Below are 22,546 nucleotides of genomic sequence, written 5' to 3' on the forward strand. Positions count from 1 at the left end.
ATGGCCTCATTCACTGAATATTTCAGTCAGTACTCTACACAAAGCACATCACTAATGACTAAGTTACCTGAGGAAACCACTGGTGTAACAGATGAGCAGACTTCAGTGGATCAAACTTCCTCCCCTGTGGCCTCCTATACTTCTCCAGTCAAACCCGATGAGTCTATTTCAACTGCAGCCTCAACAGTAGAAATCTCGAATGTAAGTGGAGTTACAAAGATAGGGTCATTGAGTCCTAGTACTGCTGTACAAATTACAGATGACCAAACTTCTGGTACGACATCAACAGGAGCTAGTGGAGCAGCTACCATGGTCAGTACAGATAAATCAGTTACAATGGTGGAGTCCAGTCCTTCCATCAGTGGATCAACAATAAAACCTGAAACAGCGTCATTCCCCATTACCACTGATTCAGAGGGTTCTGGAGACAGCACTGCAGATTTGACTCAAGACTCTCTCATTTCAGCAACTACTGTTTCTTCATTGTGGAGTACAGAGTCACCGTCAGTAACAGCCTCCCGTCAAACTGAAACAAGTGATACTTTAAAATCAGCTTTTACTGCAGCTTCATCACGCTACAGTACTGAGAAACCAACATCAGAGTCACCTGAAACACAAGAGCCTCTAACCACAAGTCAAACTGGGACATTGTCAGCTACACCAGAGACAAGTTCTACTTTGGCAACGACAGATGAAGATGGCTCAGGTGGCCAAACTGAAGAAATCTTCCCTGAGACCTCATCTGTCACAGCAAAATTGTCTCTTTACAGCACTGAGGCACAAACAACAACCTCTCCTGTTACATCATCTGATGTTTTAGACACTGAGGATAAAGATATTAGCAGTGAAACTACAATGGAGGAGTCCAGTCCTTCCATCAGTGGATCAACAATGAAACCTGAAACAGCATCATTCCCCATTACCACTGATTCCGAGGGTTCTGGAGACAGCACTGAAGATTTGACTCAAGACTCTCTCATTTCAGCAACTACTATTTCTTCATTGTGGAGTACAGAGTCACCGTCAGTAACAGCCTCCCGTCAAACTGAAACAAGTCCTACTTTAAAATCAGCTTTTACTGCAGCTTCATCACTCTACAGTACTGAGAAACCAACATCTGAGTCACCTGAAACACAAGAGCCTGTAACCACAAGTCAAACTGGGACATTGTTAGCTACACCAGAGACAAGTTCTAATTTGGCAACGACAGATGAAGATGGCTCAGGTGGCCAAACTGAAGAAATCTTCCCTGAGACCTCATCTGTCACAGCAAAATTGTCTCTTTACAGCACTGAGGCACAAACAACAACCTCTCCTGTTACATCATCTGATGTTTTAGACACTGACGATAAAGATATTAGCAGTGAAACTACAATGGTGGAGTCCAGTCCTTCCATCAGTGGATCAACAATGAAACCTGAAACAGCATCATTCCCCATTACCACTGATTCAGAGGGTTCTGGAGACAGCACTGCTGATTTGACTCAAGACTCTCTCATTTCAGCAAATACTGTTTCTTCATTGTGGAGTACAGAGTCGCCGTCAGTAACAGCCCCCCGTCAAACTGAAACAAGTGATACTTTAAAATCAGCTTTTACTGCAGCTTCATCACTCTACAGTACTGAGAAACCAAGATCAGAGTCACCTGAAACACAAGAGCCTGTAACCACAAGTCAAACTGGGACATTGTTAGCTACACCAGAGACAAGTTCTACTTTGGCAACGACAGATGAAGATGGCTCAGGTGGCCAAACTGAAGAAATCTTCCCTGAGACCTCATCTGTCACAGCAAAATTGTCTCATTACAGCACTGAGGCACAAACAACAACCTCTCCTGTTACATCATCTGCTGTTTCAGACACTGAGGATAAAGATATTAGCAGTGAAACTACAATGGTGGAGTCCAGTCCTTCCATCAGTGGATCAACAATGAAACCTGAAACAGCATCATTCCCCATTACCACTGATTCAGAGGGTTCTGGAGACAGCACTGAAGATTTGACTCAAGACTCTCTCATTTCAGCGTCTACTGTTTCTTCATTGTGGAGTACAGAGTCACCGTCAGTAACAGCCTCCCGTCAAACTGAAACAAGTCCTACTTTAAAATCAGCTTTTACTGCAGCTTCATCACTCTACAGTACTGAGAAACCAAGATCAGAGTCACCTGAAACACAAGAGCCTGTAACCACAAGTCAAACTGGGACATTGTTAGCTACACCAGAGACAAGTTCTACTTTGGCAACGACAGATGAAGATGGCTCAGGTGGCCAAACTGAAGAAATCTTCCCTGAGACCTCATCTGTCACAGCAAAATCGTCTCTTTACAGCACTGAGGCACAAACAACAACCTCTCCTGTTACATCATCTGCTGTTTCAGACAGTGAGGATAAAGATATCAGCAGTGAAACTACAATGGTGGAGTCCAGTCCTTCCATCAGTGGATCAACAATGAAACCTGAAACAGCATCATTCCCCATTACCACTGATTCCGAGGGTTCTGGAGACAGCACTGAAGATTTGACTCAAGACTCTCTCATTTCAGCATCTACTGTTTCTTCATTGTGGAGTACAGAGTCACCGTCAGTAACAGCCTCCCGTCAAACTGAAACAAGTCCTACTTTAAAATCAGCTTTTACTGCAGCTTCATCACTCTACAGTACTGAGAAACCAAGATCAGAGTCACCTGAAACACAAGAGCCTGTAACCACAAGTCAAACTGGGACATTGTTAGCTACACCAGAGACAAGTTCTACTTTGGCAACGACAGATGAAGATGGCTCAGGTGGCCAAACTGAAGAAATCTTCCCTGAGACCTCATCTGTCACAGCAAAATCGTCTCTTTACAGCACTGAGGCACAAACAACAACCTCTCCTGTTACATCATCTGCTGTATCAGACACTGAGGATGAAGATATTAGCAGTGAAACTACAATGGTGGAGTCCAGTCCTTCCATCAGTGGATCAACAATGAAACCTGGAACAGCATCATTACCCATTACCACTGATTCAGAGGGTTCTGGAGACAGCACTGCTGATTTGACTCAAGACTCTCTCATTTCAGCAAATACTGTTTCTTCATTGTGGAGTACAGAGTCGCCGTCAGTAACAGCCCCCCGTCAAACTGAAACAAGTGATACTTTAAAATCAGCTTTTACTGCAGCTTCATCACTCTACAGTACTGAGAAACCAACATCAGAGTCACCTGAAACACAAGAGCCTGTAACCACAAGTCAAACTGGGACATTGTTAGCTACACCAGAGACAAGTTCTACTTTGGCAACGACAGATGAAGATGGCTCAGGTGGCCAAACTGAAGAAATCTTCCCTGAGACCTCATCTGTCACAGCAAAATCGTTTCTTTACAGCACTGAGGCACAAACAACAACCTCTCCTGTTACATCATCTGATGTTTTAGACACTGAGGAGAAAGATATTAGCAGTGAAACTACAATGGTGGAGTCCAGTCCCTCCATCAGTGGATCAACAATGAAACCTGAAACAGCATCATTCCCCATTACCACTGATTCAGAGGGTTCTGGAGACAGCACTGAAGATTTGACTCAAGACTCTCTCATTTCAGCATCTACTGTTTCTTCATTGTGGAGTACAGAGTCACCGTCAGTAACAGCCTCCCGTCAAACTGAAACAAGTGATACTTTAAAATCAGCTTTAACTGCAGCTGCATCACTCTATAGTACTGAGAAACCAAGATCAGAGTCACCTGAAACACAAGAGCCTGTAACCACTAGTCGAACTGGGACATTGTCAGCTACACCAGAGACAAGTTCTACTTTGCCAACGACAGATGAAGATGGCTCAGGTGGCCAAACTGAAGAAATCTTCCCTGAGACCTCATCTGTCACAGCAAAATCGTCTCTTTACAGCACTGAGGCACAAACAACAACCTCTCCTGTTACATCATCTGCTTTTTCAGACACTGAGGATAAAGATATTAGCAGTGCAACTACAATGGTGGAGTCCAGTCCTTCCATCAGTGGATCAACAATGAAACCTGAAACAGCATCATTCCCCATTACCACTGATTCAGAGGGTTCTGGAGACAGCAGTGAAGATTTGACTCAAGACTCTCTCATTTCAGCATCTACTGTTTCTTCATTGTGGAGTACAGAGTCACCGTCAGTAACAGCCTCCCGTCAAACTGAAACAAGTGATACTTTAAAATCAGCTTTAACTGCAGCTTCATCACTCTATAGTACTGAGAAACCAAGATCAGAGTCACCTGAAACACAAGAGCCTGTAACCACTAGTCAAACTGGGACATTGTTAGCTACACCAGAGACAAGTTCTACTTTGGCAACGACAGATGAAGATGGCTCAGGTGGCCAAACTGAAGAAATCTTCCCTGAGACCTCATCTGTCACAGCAAAATTGTCTCATTACAGCACTGAGGCACAAACAACAACCTCTCCTGTTACATCATCTGCTGTTTCAGACACTGAGGATAAAGATATTAGCAGTGAAACTACAATGGTGGAGTCCAGTCCTTCCATCAGTGGATCAACAATGAAACCTGAAACAGCATCATTCCCCATTACCACAGATTCAGAGGGTTCTGGAGACAGCACTGAAGATTTGACTCAAGACTCTCTCATTTCAGCATCTACTGTTTCTTCATTGTGGAGTACAGAGTCACCGTCAGTAACAGCCTCCCGTCAAACTGAAACAAGTGATACTTTAAAATCAGCTTTTACTGCAGCTTCATCACTCTACAGTACTGAGAAACCAAGATCAGAGTCACCTGAAACACAAGAGCCTGTAACCACAAGTCAAACTGGGACATTGTTAGCTACACCAGAGACAAGTTCTACTTTGGCAACGACAGATGAAGATGGCTCAGGTGGCCAAACTGAAGAAATCTTCCCTGAGACCTCATCTGTCACAGCAAAATCGTCTCTTTACAGCACTGAGGCACAAACAACAACCTCTCCTGTTACATCATCTGCTTTTTCAGACACTGAGGATAAAGATATTAGCAGTGCAACTACAATGGTGGAGTCCAGTCCTTCCATCAGTGGATCAACAATGAAACCTGAAACAGCATCATTCCCCATTACCACTGATTCCGAGGGTTCTGGAGACAGCACTGAAGATTTGACTCAAGACTCTCTCATTTCAGCATCTACTGTTTCTTCATTGTGGAGTACAGAGTCACCGTCAGTAACAGCCTCCCGTCAAACTGAAACAAGTGATACTTTAAAATCAGCTTTAACTGCAGCTTCATCACTCTACAGTACTGAGAAACCAAGATCAGAGTCACCTGAAACACAAGAGCCTGTAACCACAAGTCAAACTGGGACATTGTTAGCTACACCAGAGACAAGTTCTACTTTGGCAACGACAGATGAAGATGGCTCAAGTGGCCAAACTGAAGAAATCTTCCCTGAGACCTCATCTGTCACAGCAAAATCGTCTCTTTACAGCACTGAGGCACAAACAACAACCTCTCCTGATACATCATCTGCTTTTTCAGACACTGAGGATAAAGATATTAGCAGTGCAACTACAATGGTGGAGTCCAGTCCTTCCATCAGTGGATCAACAATGAAACCTGAAACAGCATCATTCCCCATTACCACTGATTCAGAGGGTTCTGGAGACAGCACTGAAGATTTGACTCAAGACTCTCTCATTTCAGCATCTACTGTTTCTTCATTGTGGAGTACAGAGTCACCGTCAGTAACAGCCTCCCGTCAAACTGAAACAAGTGATACTTTAAAATCAGCTTTAACTGCAGCTTCATCACTCTACAGTACTGAGAAACCAAGATCAGAGTCACCTGAAACACAAGAGCCTGTAACCACAAGTCAAACTGGGACATTGTTAGCTACACCAGAGACAAGTTCTACTTTGGCAACGACAGATGAAGATGGCTCAGGTGGCCAAACTGAAGAAATCTTCCCTGAGACCTCATCTGTCACAGCAAAATCGTCTCTTTACAGCACTGAGGCACAAACAACAACCTCTCCTGTTACATCATCTGCTTTTTCAGACACTGAGGATAAAGATATTAGCAGTGCAACTACAATGGTGGAGTCCAGTCCTTCCATCAGTGGATCAACAATGAAACCTGAAACAGCATCATTCCCCATTACCACTGATTCAGAGGGTTCTGGAGACAGCAGTGAAGATTTGACTCAAGACTCTCTCATTTCAGCATCTACTGTTTCTTCATTGTGGAGTACAGAGTCACCGTCAGTAACAGCCTCCCGTCAAACTGAAACAAGTGATACTTTAAAATCAGCTTTAACTGCAGCTTCATCACTCTATAGTACTGAGAAACCAAGATCAGAGTCACCTGAAACACAAGAGCCTGTAACCACAAGTCGAACTGGGACATTGTCAGCTACACCAGAGACAAGTTCTACTTTGCCAACGACAGATGAAGATGGCTCAGGTGGCCAAACTGAAGAAATCTTCCCTGAGACCTCATCTGTCACAGCAAAATCGTCTCTTTACAGCACTGAGGCACAAACAACAACCTCTCCTGTTACATCATCTGCTGTTTTAGACACTGAGGATAAAGATATCAGCAGTGAAACTACAATGGTGGAGTCCAGTCCTTCCATCAGTGGATCAACAATGAAACCTGAAACAGCATCATTCCCCATTACCACTGATTCAGAGGGTTCTGGAGACAGCACTGAAGATTTGACTCAAGACTCTCTCATTTCAGCATCTACTGTTTCTTCATTGTGGAGTACAGAGTCACCGTCAGTAACAGCCTCCCGTCAAACTGAAACAAGTGATACTTTAAAATCAGCTTTTACTGCAGCTTCATCACTCTACAGTACTGAGAAACCAAGATCAGAGTCACCTGAAACACAAGAGCCTGTAACCACAAGTCAAACTGGGACATTGTCAGCTACACCAGAGACAAGTTCTACTTTGCAAACGACAGATGAAGATGGCTCAGGTGGCCAAACTGAAGAAATCTTCCCTGAGACCTCATCTGTCACAGCAAAATTGTCTCTTTACAGCACTGAGGCACAAACAACAACCTCTCCTGTTACATCATCTGATGTTTTAGACACTGAGGATAAAGATATTAGCAGTGAAACTATAATGGTGGAGTCCAGTCCTTCCATCAGTGGATCAACAGTGAAACCTGAAACAGCATCATTCCCCATTACCACTGATTCAGAGGGTTCTGGAGACAGCAGTGAAGATTTGACTCAAGACTCTCTCATTTCAGCATCTACTGTTTCTTCATTGTGGAGTACAGAGTCACCGTCAGTAACAGCCTCCCGTCAAACTGAAACAAGTGATACTTTAAAATCAGCTGTTACTGCAGCTTCATCACTCTACAGCACTGAGGAACCAAGATCAGAGTCACCTGAAACACAAGAGCCTGTAACCACAAGTCAAACTGGGACATTGTTAGCTACACCAGAGACAAGTTCTACTTTGGCAACGACAGATGAAGATGGCTCAGGTGGCCAAACTGAAGAAATCTTCCCTGAGACCTCATCTGTCACAGCAAAATCGTCTCTTTACAGCACTGAGGCACAAACAACAACCTCTCCTGTTACATCATCTGCTTTTTCAGACACTGAGGATAAAGATATTAGCAGTGAAACTACAATGGTGGAGTCCAGTCCTTCCATCAGTGGATCAACAATGAAACCTGAAACAGCATCATTCCCCATTACCACTGATTCAGAGGGTTCTGGAGACAGCACTGAAGATTTGACTCAAGACTCTTTCATTTCAGCATCTACTGTTTCTTCATTGTGGAGTACAGAGTCACCGTCAGTAACAGCCTCCCGTCAAACTGAAACAAGTGATACTTTAAAATCAGCTTTTACTGCAGCTTCATCACTCTACAGTACTGAGGAACCAAGATCAGAGTCACCTGAAACACAAGAGCCTGTAACCACAAGTCAAACTGGGACATTGTTAGCTACACCAGAGACAAGTTCTACTTTGGCAACAACAGATGAAGATGGCTCAGGCGGCCAAACTGAAGAAATCTTCCCTGAGACCTCATCTGTCACAGCAAAATCGTTTCTTTACAGCACTGAGGCACAAACAACAACCTCTCCTGTTACATCATCTGATGTTTTAGACACTGAGGATAAAGATATTAGCAGTGAAACTATAATGGTGGAGTCCAGTCCTTCCATCAGTGGATCAACAGTGAAACCTGAAACAGCATCATTCCCCATTACCACTGATTCAGAGGGTTCTGGAGACAGCAGTGAAGATTTGACTCAAGACTCTCTCATTTCAGCATCTACTGTTTCTTCATTGTGGAGTACAGAGTCACCGTCAGTAACAGCCTCCCGTCAAACTGAAACAAGTGATACTTTAAAATCAGCTTTTACTGCAGCTTCATCACTCTACAGCACTGAGAAACCAAGATCAGAGTCACCTGAAACACAAGAGCCTGTAACCACAAGTCAAACTGGGACATTGTTAGCTACACCAGAGACAAGTTCTACTTTGGCAACGACAGATGAAGATGGCTCAGGCGGCCAAACTGAAGAAATCTTCCCTGAGACCTCATCTGTCACAGCAAAATCGTCTCTTTACAGCACTGAGGCACAAACAACAACCTCTCCTGTTACATCATCTGCTGTTTTAGACACTGAGGATAAAGATATCAGCAGTGAAACTACAATGGTGGAGTCCAGTCCTTCCATCAGTGGATCAACAATGAAACCTGAAACAGCATCATTCCCCATTACCACTGATTCAGAGGGTTCTGGAGACAGCAGTGAAGATTTGACTCAAGACTCTCTCATTTCAGCATCTACTGTTTCTTCATTGTGGAGTACAGAGTCACCGTCAGTAACAGCCTCCCGTCAAACTGAAACAAGTGATACTTTAAAATCAGCTTATACTGCAGCTTCATCACTCTACAGCACTGAGAAACCAAGATCAGAGTCACCTGAAACACAAGAGCCTGTAACCACAAGTCAAACTGGGACATTGTTAGCTACACCAGAGACAAGTTCTACTTTGGCAACGACAGATGAAGATGGCTCAGGTGGCCAAACTGAAGAAATCTTCCCTGAGACCTCATCTGTCACAGCAAAATCGTCTCTTTACAGCACTGAGGCACACACAACAACCTCTCCTGTTACATCATCTGATGTTTTAGACACTGAGGATAAAGATATTAGCAGTGAAACTATAATGGTGGAGTCCAGTCCTTCCATCAGTGGATCAACAGTGAAACCTGAAACAGCATCATTCCCCATTACCACTGATTCAGAGGGTTCTGGAGACAGCAGTGAAGATTTGACTCAAGACTCTCTCATTTCAGCATCTACTGTTTCTTCATTGTGGAGTACAGAGTCACCGTCAGTAACAGCCTCCCGTCAAACTGAAACAAGTGATACTTTAAAATCAGCTTTTACTGCAGCTTCATCACTCTACAGTACTGAGAAACCAAGATCAGAGTCACCTGAAACACAAGAGCCTGTAACCACAAGTCAAACTGGGACATTGTCAGCTACACCAGAGACAAGTTCTACTTTGCAAACGACAGATGAAGATGGCTCAGGTGGCCAAACTGAAGAAATCTTCCCTGAGACCTCATCTGTCACAGCAAAATTGTCTCTTTACAGCACTGAGGCACAAACAACAACCTCTCCTGTTACATCATCTGATGTTTTAGACACTGAGGATAAAGATATTAGCAGTGAAACTATAATGGTGGAGTCCAGTCCTTCCATCAGTGGATCAACAGTGAAACCTGAAACAGCATCATTCCCCATTACCACTGATTCAGAGGGTTCTGGAGACAGCAGTGAAGATTTGACTCAAGACTCTCTCATTTCAGCATCTACTGTTTCTTCATTGTGGAGTACAGAGTCACCGTCAGTAACAGCCTCCCGTCAAACTGAAACAAGTGATACTTTAAAATCAGCTTTTACTGCAGCTTCATCACTCTACAGTACTGAGAAACCAAGATCAGAGTCACCTGAAACACAAGAGCCTGTAACCACAAGTCAAACTGGGACATTGTCAGCTACACCAGAGACAAGTTCTACTTTGCAAACGACAGATGAAGATGGCTCAGGTGGCCAAACTGAAGAAATCTTCCCTGAGACCTCATCTGTCACAGCAAAATTGTCTCTTTACAGCACTGAGGCACAAACAACAACCTCTCCTGTTACATCATCTGATGTTTTAGACACTGAGGATAAAGATATTAGCAGTGAAACTATAATGGTGGAGTCCAGTCCTTCCATCAGTGGATCAACAGTGAAACCTGAAACAGCATCATTCCCCATTACCACTGATTCAGAGGGTTCTGGAGACAGCAGTGAAGATTTGACTCAAGACTCTCTCATTTCAGCATCTACTGTTTCTTCATTGTGGAGTACAGAGTCACCGTCAGTAACAGCCTCCCGTCAAACTGAAACAAGTGATACTTTAAAATCAGCTTTTACTGCAGCTTCATCACTCTACAGTACTGAGAAACCAAGATCAGAGTCACCTGAAACACAAGAGCCTGTAACCACAAGTCAAACTGGGACATTGTCAGCTACACCAGAGACAAGTTCTACTTTGCAAACGACAGATGAAGATGGCTCAGGTGGCCAAACTGAAGAAATCTTCCCTGAGACCTCATCTGTCACAGCAAAATTGTCTCTTTACAGCACTGAGGCACAAACAACAACCTCTCCTGTTACATCATCTGATGTTTTAGACACTGAGGATAAAGATATTAGCAGTGAAACTATAATGGTGGAGTCCAGTCCTTCCATCAGTGGATCAACAGTGAAACCTGAAACAGCATCATTCCCCATTACCACTGATTCAGAGGGTTCTGGAGACAGCAGTGAAGATTTGACTCAAGACTCTCTCATTTCAGCATCTACTGTTTCTTCATTGTGGAGTACAGAGTCACCGTCAGTAACAGCCTCCCGTCAAACTGAAACAAGTGATACTTTAAAATCAGCTTTTACTGCAGCTTCATCACTCTACAGTACTGAGAAACCAAGATCAGAGTCACCTGAAACACAAGAGCCTGTAACCACAAGTCAAACTGGGACATTGTCAGCTACACCAGAGACAAGTTCTACTTTGCAAACGACAGATGAAGATGGCTCAGGTGGCCAAACTGAAGAAATCTTCCCTGAGACCTCATCTGTCACAGCAAAATTGTCTCTTTACAGCACTGAGGCACAAACAACAACCTCTCCTGTTACATCATCTGATGTTTTAGACACTGAGGATAAAGATATTAGCAGTGAAACTATAATGGTGGAGTCCAGTCCTTCCATCAGTGGATCAACAGTGAAACCTGAAACAGCATCATTCCCCATTACCACTGATTCAGAGGGTTCTGGAGACAGCAGTGAAGATTTGACTCAAGACTCTCTCATTTCAGCATCTACTGTTTCTTCATTGTGGAGTACAGAGTCACCGTCAGTAACAGCCTCCCGTCAAACTGAAACAAGTGATACTTTAAAATCAGCTTTTACTGCAGCTTCATCACTCTACAGTACTGAGGAACCAAGATCAGAGTCACCTGAAACACAAGAGCCTGTAACCACAAGTCAAACTGGGACATTGTTAGCTACACCAGAGACAAGTTCTACTTTGGCAACGACAGATGAAGATGGCTCAGGCGGCCAAACTGAAGAAATCTTCCCTGAGACCTCATCTGTCACAGCAAAATCGTTTCTTTACAGCACTGAGGCACAAACAACAACCTCTCCTGTTACATCATCTGATGTTTTAGACACTGAGGATAAAGATATTAGCAGTGAAACTATAATGGTGGAGTCCAGTCCTTCCATCAGTGGATCAACAGTGAAACCTGAAACAGCATCATTCCCCATTACCACTGATTCAGAGGGTTCTGGAGACAGCAGTGAAGATTTGACTCAAGACTCTCTCATTTCAGCATCTACTGTTTCTTCATTGTGGAGTACAGAGTCACCGTCAGTAACAGCCTCCCGTCAAACTGAAACAAGTGATACTTTAAAATCAGCTTTTACTGCAGCTTCATCACTCTACAGCACTGAGAAACCAAGATCAGAGTCACCTGAAACACAAGAGCCTGTAACCACAAGTCAAACTGGGACATTGTTAGCTACACCAGAGACAAGTTCTACTTTGGCAACGACAGATGAAGATGGCTCAGGTGGCCAAACTGAAGAAATCTTCCCTGAGACCTCATCTGTCACAGCAAAATCGTCTCTTTACAGCACTGAGGCACAAACAACAACCTCTCCTGTTACATCATCTGCTTTTTCAGACACTGAGGATAAAGATATTAGCAGTGAAACTACAATGGTGGAGTCCAGTCCTTCCATCAGTGGATCAACAATGAAACCTGAAACAGCATCATTCCCCATTACCACTGATTCAGAGGGTTCTGGAGACAGCACTGAAGATTTGACTCAAGACTCTTTCATTTCAGCATCTACTGTTTCTTCATTGTGGAGTACAGAGTCACCGTCAGTAACAGCCTCCCGTCAAACTGAAACAAGTGATACTTTAAAATCAGCTTTTACTGCAGCTTCATCACTCTACAGCACTGAGAAACCAAGATCAGAGTCACCTGAAACACAAGAGCCTGTAACCACAAGTCAAACTGGGACATTGTTAGCTACACCAGAGACAAGTTCTACTTTGGCAACGACAGATGAAGATGGCTCAGGCGGCCAAACTGAAGAAATCTTCCCTGAGACCTCATCTGTCACAGCAAAATCGTCTCTTTACAGCACTGAGGCACAAACAACAACCTCTCCTGTTACATCATCTGCTGTTTTAGACACTGAGGATAAAGATATCAGCATTGAAACTACAATGGTGGAGTCCAGTCCTTCCATCAGTGAATCAACAATGAAACCTGAAACAGCATCATTCCCCATTACCACTGATTCAGAGGGTTCTGGAGACAGCACTGAAGATTTGACTCAAGACTCTCTCATTTCAGCATCTACTGTTTCTTCATTGTGGAGTACAGAGTCACCGTCAGTAACAGCCTCCCGTCAAACTGAAACAAGTGATACTTTAAAATCAGCTTTTACTGCAGCTTCATCACTCTACAGTACTGAGAAACCAAGATCAGAGTCACCTGAAACACAAGAGCCTGTAACCACAAGTCAAACTGGGACATTGTCAGCTACACCAGAGACAAGTTCTACTTTGCAAACGACAGATGAAGATGGCTCAGGTGGCCAAACTGAAGAAATCTTCCCTGAGACCTCATCTGTCACAGCAAAATTGTCTCTTTACAGCACTGAGGCACAAACAACAACCTCTCCTGTTACATCATCTGATGTTTTAGACACTGAGGATAAAGATATTAGCAGTGAAACTATAATGGTGGAGTCCAGTCCTTCCATCAGTGGATCAACAGTGAAACCTGAAACAGCATCATTCCCCATTACCACTGATTCAGAGGGTTCTGGAGACAGCAGTGAAGATTTGACTCAAGACTCTCTCATTTCAGCATCTACTGTTTCTTCATTGTGGAGTACAGAGTCACCGTCAGTAACAGCTTCCCGTCAAACTGAAACAAGTGATACTTTAAAATCAGCTTTTACTGCAGCTTCATCACTCTACAGCACTGAGAAACCAAGATCAGAGTCACCTGAAACACAAGAGCCTGTAACCACAAGTCAAACTGGGACATTGTTAGCTACACCAGAGACAAGTTCTACTTTGGCAACGACAGATGAAGATGGCTCAGGTGGCCAAACTGAAGAAATCTTCCCTGAGACCTCATCTGTCACAGCAAAATCGTCTCTTTACAGCACTGAGGCACAAACAACAACCTCTCCTGTTACATCATCTGCTTTTTCAGACACTGAGGATAAAGATATTAGCAGTGAAACTACAATGGTGGTGTCCAGTCCTTCCATCAGTGGATCAACAATGAAACCTGAAACAGCATCATTCCCCATTACCACTGATTCAGAGGGTTCTGGAGACAGCACTGACGATTTGACTCAAGACTCTTTCATTTCAGCATCTACTGTTTCTTCATTGTGGAGTACAGAGTCACCGTCAGTAACAGCCTCCCGTCAAACTGAAACAAGTGATACTTTAAAATCAGCTTTTACTGCAGCTTCATCACTCTACAGTACTGAGGAACCAAGATCAGAGTCACCTGAAACACAAGAGCCTGTAACCACAAGTCAAACTGGGACATTGTTAGCTACACCAGAGACAAGTTCTACTTTGGCAACGACAGATGAAGATGGCTCAGGCGGCCAAACTGAAGAAATCTTCCCTGAGACCTCATCTGTCACAGCAAAATCGTTTCTTTACAGCACTGAGGCACAAACAACAACCTCTCCTGTTACATCATCTGATGTTTTAGACACTGAGGATAAAGATATTAGCAGTGAAACTATAATGGTGGAGTCCAGTCCTTCCATCAGTGGATCAACAGTGAAACCTGAAACAGCATCATTCCCCATTACCACTGATTCAGAGGGTTCTGGAGACAGCAGTGAAGATTTGACTCAAGACTCTCTCATTTCAGCATCTACTGTTTCTTCATTGTGGAGTACAGAGTCACCGTCAGTAACAGCCTCCCGTCAAACTGAAACAAGTGATACTTTAAAATCAGCTTTTACTGCAGCTTCATCACTCTACAGCACTGAGAAACCAAGATCAGAGTCACCTGAAACACAAGAGCCTGTAACCACAAGTCAAACTGGGACATTGTTAGCTACACCAGAGACAAGTTCTACTTTGGCAACGACAGATGAAGATGGCTCAGGTGGCCAAACTGAAGAAATCTTCCCTGAGACCTCATCTGTCACAGCAAAATCGTCTCTTTACAGCACTGAGGCACAAACAACAACCTCTCCTGTTACATCATCTGATGTTTTAGACACTGAGGATAAAGATATTAGCAGTGAAACTACAATGGTGGAGTCCAGTCCTTCCATCAGTGGATCAACAATGAAACCTGAAACAGCATCATTCCCCATTACCACTGATTCAGAGGGTTCTGGAGACAGCACTGAAGATTTGACTCAAGACTCTTTCATTTCAGCATCTACTGTTTCTTCATTGTGGAGTACAGAGTCACCGTCAGTAACAGCCTCCCGTCAAACTGAAACAAGTGATACTTTAAAATCAGCTTTTACTGCAGCTTCATCACTCTACAGTACTGAGGAACCAAGATCAGAGTCACCTGAAACACAAGAGCCTGTAACCACAAGTCAAACTGGGACATTGTTAGCTACACCAGAGACAAGTTCTACTTTGGCAACGACAGATGAAGATGGCTCAGGCGGCCAAACTGAAGAAATCTTCCCTGAGACCTCATCTGTCACAGCAAAATCGTTTCTTTACAGCACTGAGGCACAAACAACAACCTCTCCTGTTACATCATCTGATGTTTTAGACACTGAGGATAAAGATATTAGCAGTGAAACTATAATGGTGGAGTCCAGTCCTTCCATCAGTGGATCAACAGTGAAACCTGAAACAGCATCATTCCCCATTACCACTGATTCAGAGGGTTCTGGAGACAGCAGTGAAGATTTGACTCAAGACTCTCTCATTTCAGCATCTACTGTTTCTTCATTGTGGAGTACAGAGTCACCGTCAGTAACAGCCTCCCGTCAAACTGAAACAAGTGATACTTTAAAATCAGCTTATACTGCAGCTTCATCACTCTACAGCACTGAGAAACCAAGATCAGAGTCACCTGAAACACAAGAGCCTGTAACCACAAGTCAAACTGGGACATTGTTAGCTACACCAGAGACAAGTTCTACTTTGGCAACGACAGATGAAGATGGCTCAGGTGGCCAAACTGAAGAAATCTTCCCTGAGACCTCATCTGTCACAGCAAAATCGTCTCTTTACAGCACTGAGGCACAAACAACAACCTCTCCTGTTACATCATCTGCTTTTTCAGACACTGAGGATAAAGATATTAGCAGTGAAACTACAATGGTGGAGTCCAGTCCTTCCATCAGTGGATCAACAATGAAACCTGAAACAGCATCATTCCCCATTACCACTTATTCAGAGGGTTCTGGAGACAGCACTGAAGATTTGACTCAAGACTCTCTCATTTCAGCATCTACTGTTTCTTCATTGTGGAGTACAGAGTCACCGTCAGTAACAGCCTCCCGTCAAACTGAAACAAGTGATACTTTAAAATCAGCTTTTACTGCAGCTTCATCACTCTACAGTACTGAGAAACCAAGATCAGAGTCACCTGAAACACAAGAGCCTGTAACCACAAGTCAAACTGGGACATTGTCAGCTACACCAGAGACAAGTTCTACTTTGCAAACGACAGATGAAGATGGCTCAGGTGGCCAAACTGAAGAAATCTTCCCTGAGACCTCATCTGTCACAGCAAAATTGTCTCTTTACAGCACTGAGGCACAAACAACAACCTCTCCTGTTACATCATCTGATGTTTTAGACACTGAGGATAAAGATATTAGCAGTGAAACTATAATGGTGGAGTCCAGTCCTTCCATCAGTGGATCAACAGTGAAACCTGAAACAGCATCATTCCCCATTACCACTGATTCAGAGGGTTCTGGAGACAGCAGTGAAGATTTGACTCAAGACTCTCTCATTTCAGCATCTACTGTTTCTTCATTGTGGAGTACAGAGTCACCGTCAGTAACAGCCTCCCGTCAAACTGAAACAAGTGATACTTTAAAATCAGCTTTTACTGCAGCTTCATCACTCTACAGCACTGAGAAACCAAGATCAGAGTCACCTGAAACACAAGAGCCTGTAACCACAAGTCAAACTGGGACATTGTTAGCTACACCAGAGACAAGTTCTACTTTGCAAACGACAGATGAAGATGGCTCAGGTGGCCAAACTGAAGAAATCTTCCCTGAGACCTCATCTGTCACAGCAAAATTGTCTCTTTACAGCACTGAGGCACAAACAACAACCTCTCCTGTTACATCATCTGATGTTTTAGACACTGAGGATAAAGATATTAGCAGTGAAACTATAATGGTGGAGTCCAGTCCTTCCATCAGTGGATCAACAGTGAAACCTGAAACAGCATCATTCCCCATTACCACTGATTCAGAGGGTTCTGGAGACAGCAGTGAAGATTTGACTCAAGACTCTCTCATTTCAGCATCTACTGTTTCTTCATTGTGGAGTACAGAGTCACCGTCAGTAACAGCCTCCCGTCAAACTGAAACAAGTGATACTTTAAAATCAGCTTTTACTGCAGCTTCATCACTCTACAGTACTGAGAAACCAAGATCAGAGTCACCTGAAACACAAGAGCCTGTAACCACAAGTCAAACTGGGACATTGTCAGCTACACCAGAGACAAGTTCTACTTTGCAAACGACAGATGAAGATGGCTCAGGCGGCCAAACTGAAGAAATCTTCCCTGAGACCTCATCTGTCACAGCAAAATTGTCTCTTTACAGCACTGAGGCACAAACAACAACCTCTCCTGTTACATCATCTGATGTTTTAGACACTGAGGATAAAGATATTAGCAGTGAAACTATAATGGTGGAGTCCAGTCCTTCCATCAGTGGATCAACAGTGAAACCTGAAACAGCATCATTCCCCATTACCACTGATTCAGAGGGTTCTGGAGACAGCAGTGAAGATTTGACTCAAGACTCTCTCATTTCAGCATCTACTGTTTCTTCATTGTGGAGTACAGAGTCACCGTCAGTAACAGCCTCCCGTCAAACTGAAACAAGTGATACTTTAAAATCAGCTTTTACTGCAGCTTCATCACTCTACAGCACTGAGAAACCAAGATCAGAGTCACCTGAAACACAAGAGCCTGTAACCACAAGTCAAACTGGGACATTGTTAGCTACACCAGAGACAAGTTCTACTTTGGCAACGACAGATGAAGATGGCTCAGGTGGCCAAACTGAAGAAATCTTCCCTGAGACCTCATCTGTCACAGCAAAATCGTCTCTTTACAGCACTGAGGCACAAACAACAACCTCTCCTGTTACATCATCTGCTGTTTTAGACACTGAGGATAAAGATATCAGCAGTGAAACTACAATGGTGGAGTCCAGTCCTTCCATCAGTGGATCAACAATGAAACCTGAAACAGCATCATTCCCCATTACCACTGATTCAGAGGGTTCTGGAGACAGCACTGAAGATTTGACTCAAGACTCTCTCATTTCAGCATCTACTGTTTCTTCATTGTGGAGTACAGAGTCACCGTCAGTAACAGCCTCCCGTCAAACTGAAACAAGTGATACTTTAAAATCAGCTTTTACTGCAGCTTCATCACTCTACAGTACTGAGAAACCAAGATCAGAGTCACCTGAAACACAAGAGCCTGTAACCACAAGTCAAACTGGGACATTGTCAGCTACACCAGAGACAAGTTCTACTTTGCAAACGACAGATGAAGATGGCTCAGGTGGCCAAACTGAAGAAATCTTCCCTGAGACCTCATCTGTCACAGCAAAATTGTCTCTTTACAGCACTGAGGCACAAACAACAACCTCTCCTGTTACATCATCTGATGTTTTAGACACTGAGGAGAAAGATATTAGCAGTGAAACTACAATGGTGGAGTCCAGTCCTTCCATCAGTGGATCAACAATGAAACCTGAAACAGCATCATTCCCCATTACCACTGATTCAGAGGGTTCTGGAGAAAGCACTGAAGATTTGACTCAAGACTCTCTCATTTCAGCATCTACTGTTTCTTCATTGTGGAGTACAGAGTCACCGTCAGTAACAGCCTCCCGTCAAACTGAAACAAGTGATACTTTAAAATCAGCTTTTACTGCAGCTTCATCACTCTACAGCACTGAGAAACCAAGATCAGAGTCACCTGAAACACAAGAGCCTGTAACCACAAGTCAAACTGGGACATTGTTAGCTACACCAGAGACAAGTTCTACTTTGGCAACGACAGATGAAGATGGCTCAGGTGGCCAAACTGAAGAAATCTTCCCTGAGACCTCATCTGTCACAGCAAAATCGTCTCTTTACAGCACTGAGGCACAAACAACAACCTCTCCTGTTACATCATCTGCTGTTTTAGACACTGAGGATAAAGATATCAGCAGTGAAACTACAATGGTGGAGTCCAGTCCTTCCATCAGTGGATCAACAATGAAACCTGAAACAGCATCATTCCCCATTACCACTGATTCAGAGGGTTCTGGAGACAGCACTGAAGATTTGACTCAAGACTCTCTCATTTCAGCATCTACTGTTTCTTCATTGTGGAGTACAGAGTCACCGTCAGTAACAGCCTCCCGTCAAACTGAAACAAGTGATACTTTAAAATCAGCTTTTACTGCAGCTTCATCACTCTACAGTACTGAGAAACCAAGATCAGAGTCACCTGAAACACAAGAGCCTGTAACCACAAGTCAAACTGGGACATTGTCAGCTACACCAGAGACAAGTTCTACTTTGCAAACGACAGATGAAGATGGCTCAGGTGGCCAAACTGAAGAAATCTTCCCTGAGACCTCATCTGTCACAGCAAAATTGTCTCTTTACAGCACTGAGGCACAAACAACAACCTCTCCTGTTACATCATCTGATGTTTTAGACACTGAGGAGAAAGATATTAGCAGTGAAACTACAATGGTGGAGTCCAGTCCTTCCATCAGTGGATCAACAATGAAACCTGAAACAGCATCATTCCCCATTACCACTGATTCAGAGGGTTCTGGAGAAAGCACTGAAGATTTGACTCAAGACTCTCTCATTTCAGCATCTACTGTTTCTTCATTGTGGAGTACAGAGTCACCGTCAGCAACAGCCTCCCGTCAAACTGAAACAAGTGATACTTTAAAATCAGCTTTTACTGCAGCTTCATCACTCTACAGTACTGAGAAACCAACATCTGAGTCACCTGAAACACAAGAGCCTGTAATCACAAGTCAAACTGGGACATTGTCAGCTACACCAGAGACAAGTTCTACTTTGCCAACGACAGATGAAGATGGCTCAGGTGGCCAAACTGAAGAAATCTTCCCTGAGACCTCATCTGTCACAGCAAAATCGTCTCTTTACAGCACTGAGGCACAAACAACAACCTCTCCTGTTACATCATCTGCTGTTTTAGACACTGAGGATAAAGATATTAGCAGTGAAACTACAATGGTGGAGTCCAGTCCTTCCATCAGTGGATCAACAATGAAACCTGAAACAGCATCATTCCTCATTACCACTGATTCAGAGGGTTCTGGAGACAGCAGTGAAGATTTGACTCAAGACTCTCTCATTTCAGCATCGACTGTTTCTTCATTGTGGAGTACAGAGTCACCGTCAGTAACAGCCTCTCGTCAAACTGAAACAAGTGATACTTTAAAATCAGCTTTTACTGCAGCTTCATCACTCTACAGTACTGAGAAACCAACATCAGAGTCACCTGAAACACAAGAGCCTCTAACCACAAGTCAAACTGGGACATTGTTAGCTACATCAGAGACAAGTTCTAATTTGGCAACGACAGATGAAGATGGCTCAGGTGGCCAAACTGAAGAAATCTTCCCTGAGACCTCATCTGTCACAGCAAAATTGTCTCTTTACAGCACTGAGGCACAAACAACAACCTCTCCTGTTACATCATCTGATGTTTTAGACACTGAGGAGAAAGATATTAGCAGTGAAACTACAATGGTGGAGTCCAGTCCTTCCATCAGTGGATCAACAATGAAACCTGAAACAGCATCATTCCCCATTACCACTGATTCAGAGGGTTCTGGAGAAAGCACTGAAGATTTGACTCAAGACTCTCTCATTTCAGCATCTACTGTTTCTTCATTGTGGAGTACAGAGTCACCGTCAGTAACAGCCTCCCGTCAAACTGAAACAAGTGATACTTTAAAATCAGCTTTTACTGCAGCTTCATCACTCTACAGTACTGAGAAACCAACATCTGAGTCACCTGAAACACAAGAGCCTGTAATCACAAGTCAAACTGGGACATTGTCAGCTACACCAGAGACAAGTTCTACTTTGCCAACGACAGATGAAGATGGCTCAGGTGGCCAAACTGAAGAAATCTTCCCTGAGACCTCATCTGTCACAGCAAAATCGTCTCTTTACAGCACTGAGGCACAAACAACAACCTCTCCTGTTACATCATCTGCTGTTTTAGACACTGAGGATAAAGATATTAGCAGTGAAACTACAATGGTGGAGTCCAGTCCTTCCATCAGTGGATCAACAATGAAACCTGAAACAGCATCATTCCCCATTACCACTGATTCAGAGGGTTCTGGAGACAGCAGTGAAGATTTGACTCAAGACTCTCTCATTTCAGCATCGACTGTTTCTTCATTGTGGAGTACAGAGTCACCGTCAGTAACAGCCTCTCGTCAAACTGAAACAAGTGATACTTTAAAATCAGCTTTTACTGCAGCTTCATCACTCTACAGTACTGAGAAACCAACATCAGAGTCACCTGAAACACAAGAGCCTCTAACCACAAGTCAAACTGGGACATTGTTAGCTACATCAGAGACAAGTTCTAATTTGGCAACGACAGATGAAGATGGCTCAGGTGGCCAAACTGAAGAAATCTTCCCTGAGACCTCATCTGTCACAGCAAAATCGTTTCTTTACAGCACTGAGGCACAAACAACAACCTCTCCTGTTACATCATCTGCTGTTTTAGACACTGAGGATAAAGATATTAGCAGTGAAACTACAATGGTGGAGTCCAGTCCTTCCATCAGTGGATCAACAGTGAAACCTGAAACAGCATCATTCCCCATTACCACTGATTCAGAGGGTTCTGGAGACAGCACTGAAGATTTGACTCAAGACTCTCTCATTTCAGCGTCTACTGTTTCTTCATTGTGGAGTACAGAGTCACCGTCAGTAACAGCCTCCCGTCAAACTGAAACAAGTGATACTTTAAAATCAGCTTTAACTGCAGCTTCATCACTCTACAGCACTGAGAAACCAAGATCAGAGTCACCTGAAACACAAGAGCCTGTAACCACAAGTCAAACTGGGACATTGTTAGCTACACCAGAGACAAGTTCTACTTTGGCAACGACAGATGAAGATGGCTCAGGTGGCCAAACTGAAGAAATCTTCCCTGAGACCTCATCTGTCACAGCAAAATTGTCTCTTTACAGCACTGAGGCACAAACAACAACCTCTCCTGTTACATCATCTGCTGTTTTAGACACTGAGGATAAAGATATTAGCAGTGAAACTACAATGGTGGAGTCCAGTCCTTCCATCAGTGGATCAACAATGAAACCTGAAACAGCATCATTCCCCATTACCACTGATTCAGAGGGTTCTGGAGACAGCAGTGAAGATTTGACTCAAGACTCTCTCATTTCAGCATCTACTGTTTCTTCATTGTGGAGTACAGAGTCACCGTCAGTAACAGCCTCCCGTCAAACTGAAACAAGTGATACTTTAAAATCAGCTTTTACTGCAGCTTCATCACTCTACAGTACTGAGAAACCAACATCTGAGTCACCTGAAACACAAGAGACTGTAATCACAAGTCAAACTGGGACATTGTCAGCTACACCAGAGACAAGTTCTACTTTGCCAACGACAGATGAAGATGGCTCAGGTGGCCAAACTGAAGAAATCTTCCCTGAGACCTCATCTGTCA

The 22,546-nt window shown here is 43.6% G+C and overlaps 2 protein-coding genes across 2 annotated transcripts in view; both read left to right on the top strand.

The window, feature by feature from the left end:
• vcana (versican a) overlaps positions 1 to 22,546 on the top strand; it is a 54,037-nt gene that overhangs the window by 15,522 nt on the left and 15,969 nt on the right. The gene's annotated exons all lie outside the window — the stretch shown is intronic.
• The window catches only part of LOC142957657 (uncharacterized), a 39,760-nt gene that overhangs the window by 7,998 nt on the left and 9,216 nt on the right, over positions 1 to 22,546 (top strand). The window contains exons 3-5 of the mRNA XM_076099611.1: positions 2,249 to 2,415; positions 9,067 to 9,117; positions 16,966 to 17,019. Coding sequence (XP_075955726.1) covers positions 2,249 to 2,415; positions 9,067 to 9,117; positions 16,966 to 17,019 — 272 coding nt within the window. The remainder of the gene's footprint in view (positions 1 to 2,248; positions 2,416 to 9,066; positions 9,118 to 16,965; positions 17,020 to 22,546) is intronic.

Source organism: Anarhichas minor, unplaced genomic scaffold, assembly GCF_050575085.1.
Source record: "Anarhichas minor isolate MPS153535 unplaced genomic scaffold, ASM5057508v1 ptg000025l, whole genome shotgun sequence".
Taxonomy (NCBI): domain Eukaryota; kingdom Metazoa; phylum Chordata; class Actinopteri; order Perciformes; family Anarhichadidae; genus Anarhichas; species Anarhichas minor.